At 44.2% G+C, this 6,996-nt stretch overlaps 1 protein-coding gene across 2 annotated transcripts in view; it reads left to right on the forward strand.

Annotated features, from left to right (window-relative positions):
• Fas2 (neural cell adhesion molecule fasciclin 2) overlaps positions 1-6,996 on the forward strand; it is a 48,399-nt gene that overhangs the window by 20,151 nt on the left and 21,252 nt on the right. Inside the window, exons 5-7 of one of the 2 annotated variants that reach the window (XM_017908065.1) lie at positions 841-1,900; positions 3,461-3,916; positions 4,603-4,730. In XM_017908065.1, coding sequence (XP_017763554.1) covers positions 841-1,900; positions 3,461-3,916; positions 4,603-4,715 — 1,629 coding nt within the window. In that variant the 3' untranslated portion in view covers positions 4,716-4,730. Of the gene's footprint in view, positions 1-840; positions 1,901-3,460; positions 3,917-4,602; positions 4,731-6,996 lie in introns of those variants that run through there. The other variant, XM_017908064.1, reaches the window with a different exon arrangement.

Below are 6,996 nucleotides of genomic sequence, written 5' to 3' on the forward strand. Positions count from 1 at the left end.
AAAGTGCTATACTTGTGGGAATATCTGTCCACTAGTCAGGATGCTCTTATAGAACAATTAATCCTAATAGAACTATAGAAAAATTCGTAACTTACTTTTTCGCGAAATTTCGTTAGCCTCGACACCCCAGAAATCTGCAAATTTCCATTGCATTTCTATTCTGGGAACACTATACTCATGGGCACTGTCTTTCCACTAGTTAGAGCGATCCCATTTCACGATCGTATCCGAATTTCGGCGAGCATCGTTCTGTTCAGAAATAAATCGAGTATAAATAACGTAGATTTCAGATGCATTGCAGATTTTTCCAAATAAATGAAATTCATCAGTCGTGACGGTTCGGTGGAAGATTAAACGGGAAAAAACGAAATTGGATGGAACATGCTCGGAGATAAATAGGTAGATCAATAACGGAACGGAGCCATAAAAAGTGCAATCTGCTTTCTGATAATTTTTACGCTCGCGAACGCCAGCAGAGCCGGAGAAGCTCATTTACGAATTCCATATTCATGAGCCTTGCGCGAAGCACGTACAGAGCAAAAAGATGTATCGGTGAACAGTACGGGAGATATAAAATATCTGCAAAAGAACGAGTAAAACAACGCGCAATCATAATAAGCAAACGATAGGGTAAACAAAAAGCTACACGCTGAACGGAAATCAAATATCCGGGCTGAATTTCGTACATCCATTTCCCCTCTTGGTTTGCATACTCGCCGCCGTGCACACGCACCGTCATCCCCTCGGAGCTGCACCCCGAGTGCATGCGCCAATTATTCCCAATCCCAGCCATAATGCCGCCACAGGTATCACGGAACAGGTTTGCGTTTCATTTAACAGGTCCACATACGGCCGACGGTGGAGGAGCCGACTAGTCCGATAGACGTGATCGAAGGGGAAGACGCGAGCATAAAGTGCAAAGCTCACGGCAAACCGCCGCCAAAATACACCTGGGTGAAATCACTCACGCACCAGAACCTCTCGAACGCAGACCGCTTCGGGGTGGACGCGGACACGGGCGTGTTGACCATCACGAACGTGAACAGAGACGACTCGGGCGAGTACCAGTGCACAGCGACGAATCTCGCCGGTACAGCCACTACGAACATCATGGTGAACGTGATCGTGAAACCCAAGATCATAGAGTTCATGAACAGCACCGTGGTGCAGGACAAGGAAGCTAGCCTAGTGTGCAAGGCCTTCGGTAGACCGCCACCCCAAGTCACCTTCAGGAAGCTGACCGCCGAGAAGCCTTACACGAAAGGGGCGCAACTGGACGATGACAGAATCGTGGTGACCAACAGCCCAGACGACATCACCGGCGAGACAGTAGGCACTCTGACCATCAGCGAGACTCTGAGATTGAACGACGGATTGTACGAGTGTATCGCTGAGAACTCTGGTGGCGAGGTACGCAGGAACGGTCATTTGACAGTGGAGTTTCCACCGTCCTTCGCTTCTATGTCGAATACCACTGTCTGGTCGTGGGAGCAGAGGCCAGTGAACATCAGCTGCATCGCTGAGAGCATACCCAATGCTACCATTCGCTGGACCATGTTCGGTGACCAGAAGATTGACAACGATGCTATGATCAAGCAACTGGGCAACGGACCCCTGTCCACTCTCATGATCATGCCTCTGGACAAACGGTATTACACCACTTATAAATGCATCGCGTCCAACACCCATGGCACACGGGAGCATACCATTGAACTGAGGGAGGCTACGAAGCCGGGAGAGGTGCAGCAGGTGAAGGTAGCCGACATGACCGCGACCACCATCAGATTCGACTTAGAACCACCTGTCACGCAGCCAGAACTGGTCGTACAAACGATCACTGTACAGTATAAGAAGGATGGTCAGACCTGGATGGAGGCGAGCAACATGACGTGGTCCGTTGGTGAGTAGAGAAACTGGACTACCTAGCCAAACACAAGTCCCAGTCATTCCAGTAACTTCTCTCAGAGATATCATTGCTCGTTCAGGATTTTATCCTAAAAACATATACAGATGATAAATCTATTCTACATCACAGATCCATCACCTATCTAAGCTGTGAAAGAGTTCATAGAGATTAGGCTAGCGTTAGAGTCCTGTCCCATGCTGTGATATCTGAACAACCTATCCAGATACAAGTCTCCCAGTCCTTTAGGTAACTTCTCTCAGAGTCATCATTGATAATTCAGGATCTTATCTTAAAACAATACACAGATCAAAGATCTGTTCCATATTATCCTCACATTATCGAATGCCCTGGCAAGGATCATTCTTATAACTATGATTCCCTATATGAAGTCTTTCTTGTTGTTTGCAGAATCCTGTCACATCCTGTCATGTCTGAACCATCTATCCAGATACATATACAAGTCCCAGTCCTTTAAGTAACTTCTCTCAGAGGCATCATTGACCATTCAAGATCTTGTTCTAGAAAGTATACAGATCAAGGATTTATTCTACGTTATCCTTACATTATCAAATACACTGACAAAGGTCTCACCATTGTGGTCTTCTATGTGAAGTCTCTCTCGTTGTTTGTAGAATCCTGTCACATTGTGTACTGTCTGGATCACCTATCCAGATATATGTATAAGTCCCAGTCCTTTAAGTAACTCTTCTCTCAGAACTGTCACATTGTCTGGATCACCTATCCAGATATATGTATAAGTCCCAGTCCTTTAAGTAACTCTTCTCTCAGAGACGCCATTGTTCATTCAGGATCTTATCCTGAAACAATGCATTGATCAAAGATCTATTCTACGTCGTAGACCCATAACATGTCCAAGCTGTCAAAGAAGTTCATAGAGATTGGACTAGCGTTAGAGTCCTGCTACATCTGTCTGGACCACCTATCTAGATACTTGTATGAATCCCAGTCCTTTAAGTAACTTCTCTCAGAGGCAGTGTGGTAAAAAGTATATAAATCAAAGAATTATTCTACGTTATCCTTACATTATCAAATACACTGACAAAGGTCTCACCATTGTGGTCTTCTATGCGAAGTCTCTCTCATTGTTTGCAGAATCTTGTCACATTCTGTCATATGTTGACTACCTATCCTGATACATATACTAGTCCCAGTCCTTTAGGTACCTTCTCTGAAAGACATCATTGATCATTGAGGATCTTATAACAATACAGAGATCAAAGATCTGTTCCATATTATCCTCACATTGTCGAATACTCTGACAAGGATCACTCTCATAACTATGATCCCCTATATGAAGTCTCTCTCATCGTTTGCAGAATCCTGTCACATTCTGTCATGTCTGGACCACCTATCTAAATAGGTCCCAGTCCCAGTCCTTTAGGTGCCTTCTCCCAGTGACATCATTGTTCAGGTCCTAAGAAGTATACAGATGAAAAGTCTATTCTACATTATCCTTACACTGTCAAAGATATGCTCGCTATGATCCTCTGTGCACAGTCCCTCTAAGTTGGCTGTCTGTCTCGTGGTTTGCAGGTTCGCACTACGTGCTGGGAAATCTGGAACCGCACACCTCGTACGAGTTCCGGTTCGCAGCTAGGAACGAGGTCGGCCTGGGTAACTGGGGAGCCTTCCGTCGCGAGACGACGCCGGTGAAGACGTTCCCGAACGAGCCAAAGATAATAACCGAGTCAACGACGGAGTACACTCTGTCCAAGTTCAGCAATCAATACGAGGTGTCCTGGGTGGCGCCAGCCGACAACGGCCAGCCGATCGACATGTACGAGATCAAGTACTGTCAGATAAAACACGTCTCCGGCGACTGGGAGGTGCTGGAGGATACCTGTCACACGAAGGACATCAAGACGCAAGGAAGGCTGAGGCACTGGCTGAAGAACCTCTACTCGGACACGTTCTACCAGGTGGAGCTGAGGGCACACAACGCGATCGGTTTCAGTAAGCCAGGCTCAGCGAAGTTTAAGACTGCCAGGGGTAAGTTTCCATCTATTTCGTTCACTTCTCTCTACTTTCCTGTCTTCCTTTGTTTTCTTCTTACACATTTTTAACTGTATCCTCGAATCGTGTCCGTTTCGTTCGCCGTTTTTTCTTCATCTTACGACATTTCGTCTTACGGTATTTGATTAGTGCCCTTTTATCAAGTCGTAATTATTCTCTTTGAAATTGTTACATTATATATCTATATATATATGTGCACGAGGCTATTGCACCGATTGATATGTCGTACTATTTTTTTTCCTTTTTTTTTTCTTATTTTTTTTTTTGTCATACTTTTACCCGATGAGAGAGACCGTTTACGATCACTTCGCCTCTGATTTTATTTCATTTACTCAAGGAGGAGGGAAAAGGGCCATTGAGGTATTTCGATTTGTCATGATCGTGTCTTTATTTTTTTTTTTTTTTTTTTTATCTTCGACACCGTTGGAAATTTTCCGAGATGTCTCTGTGTAGATTTCCGTTAGATTTCTATCATCGACGAACGAAGAGCCCTCAAGTCCCCTTGACCCTTGTAGACAAGCGACTTAGATGAACTGATCGGTAGCCATTCGATATATGGGCATCTTAGGCGTACTTAGATATTCTTCCCCTCCCCTTCTTAGCCAAACATATTCAAGACACAACAAAAACGATCCTTCTACAAGTCACTTTTTATCATTCAGAATCTACGGGCCTCAATGTGGACTACAATATAGATACTTCCGCTGGAGGTACTCGCAAGCTCGACGTGACCGCCATTGCCACAGCAATAACGATCCTATTCCTAGCCATTTAAACGAGAAAAAAAAGACGATCGAACAAAAAAAAAAAAAACATGCAAAACGAAACAAAAAAAGATACGAAACGAAAAAAAAAAAAAAAAAAAAAAAAAAAAAAAAAAATAAAAAAAAAAAAAAAAAAAAAAAAAAACGAGTAAAAAGAAAAGTACAGAAAATATAAGAAATCATCGTCAGGAACGGTCGCTGTTCACGCTCTAATCTTTCCGTTTTGTAATAGCGTACACTGTTTAGATGTGGTATGCGAATACGAACGTACTGTGTTAACGAATACCACAGGGAGAGTACAACCAGGGACACACAAACACGATTGTACAGAAAGGAAGGGCAGAAAGAGACAAAAAAAGAGAACGGAAAAGAAAGGAAGGAGACACTTCTCGTGTTCAGTTCGAGCTTTCACTTTTCTCACCCCCTGAATAGGCGACAATTTTCTGCCGCGTGTTCCGTTCGTCGAACACGCGACGTTTACCCCCGAAAAATTCGACGTACAGGCCTCGTTCGTCGGTACATCGCGGGAGAACGTAAACCACACACACACACATATATACATATAAATATACGTAAAACGATTGACGATTATCGTCGAAGCGAGTCACTTAGACCGGTGCACACACGACATTCCGAGGTAGAAACGTTAACGGAGAAGCGTGGTTCGATGGTGCGGCATTCGCGGGAAGCGATGAGAAGAGCAACGGGGAATCACGGTGCAACCCGTTCGAACGTTCGCGCGTTTTCCGTTCTTTCTGTTTTTAGCGAATTACGAGAACGAGTTCGTATCGAGCCGAGGCAGAGTTTCCTTCGCTCGAGGAGTCGCGCGTGTCGCCACCCGCGGCCGCGCGATGGCGCTCGAGTCGAGGGGAACCAGCGGAACAGTAGTTCTTGCACGCGCGTGCAGGTGGCGCTCGCGAGTTATCGACAACGAAACTTAAGGACCGGGAATCGAGTCCCGTGAAGTTCATCGAAACGAGATATTTCGTAGAATTAGTCTGGAAAGTGTTCCAAAACGGAGTGTTCTTATTCGGTTATTTTTATCGATAGAGTTAAATACGAAGATGATAGGTTCAGCCTCGCGAGCACCGCGGGTCCGTTTTTAGAGCACAGTGGGCGTCTGGGAATCGCGTACCGCCGTGAATTGCCAAATTCCTAGTGCTAGAGCGCGCAAAGTATTACGGCGAGGAGATTTCGCACGGAGAAATCGAATTTTATGGTGGAACTATTCCTCGGTCGTCGTAAAGGGACGAAGTTTGTGCTAGGCTAGCTCGTGCTATATAATTTGTATCGGGATCGCCAGGGGTAATTTTCTTGTTTCTCGCCACTTAGTAGAGTACAAATATTTTTGGAGGGAAATTTCTCGCGACTCTCGACTTGCAACGAACGACCCAACGAAATAAAGAGGACAGAGGACACACAACGATTTAGGGTTACGGCGGGGGTTAGAGTTCGGTTCGCGGTGTACACGTTAGGGACATCGACACGACTCGTTACCATATTTCTCTACAGGCACACACGCACACGTATACACACGTTCGTCGAGGAGAAATTCCAAAACACCCGGGAATCGTCCGCGAAAAATCCGTTTTTGTCCGAGCTGAACCACCGCTCTTTTTGCATAGCCTGACCTGTGTGTGGCTAACTACTATTATTTTTTTTCCTTTCTCTGTTTGTGGGTTATTTCTTCTTTTTTTTTTTTTTTTTTTTTTTTTTTTTGGACTTTTTGTCTTTGACGTTATTAATTTTACCATTCTTGCTCATCCCGAGAAGGTTTTTATTCGAGGCGTTTTTTTTCACGTGGACGTGTATGGTCCGCGCGCTACACGTTTAGAGCCAAAGAGAAGATACACTTGCAGATACTTAAACTTCACCCCTACCCTCCCCCCCACACTCCCCGAGAAGGAACTCGCGGGGACACATATACACGAGAATGATGCGATCGTCGATAACGATCGACATCGGGTACACGAGAAACCCGCGAGTTGAAAGAGATATAACAATATAAGGGAACAGATGAAATAAACAAATATTTCGCACGAAACGGGATAAAAGCACCTTTTTTTCTTAACCATATTTTATATATATATATATACTCTTAGATTGCGCCTAAAAATTAGTTTTTCTTAGCTGGGTTCATTTTTCAGCCGATTGCATATACGATTTTTTCTCTCCTCTTGTGTATGGTTAATACAATTTTTTTTTCTTTTTTTTTTGTTTTTCACTCTCTTTTTTTAAATAATTGTTTCTCTCTGGGAAGATTAACTGTGTTTTTTTTTTTTTTTAATTTAC

Source organism: Eufriesea mexicana, unplaced genomic scaffold, assembly GCF_001483705.2.
Source record: "Eufriesea mexicana isolate 0111107269 unplaced genomic scaffold, ASM148370v2 scaffold9585, whole genome shotgun sequence".
In the NCBI taxonomy this organism is placed as follows: domain Eukaryota; kingdom Metazoa; phylum Arthropoda; class Insecta; order Hymenoptera; family Apidae; genus Eufriesea; species Eufriesea mexicana.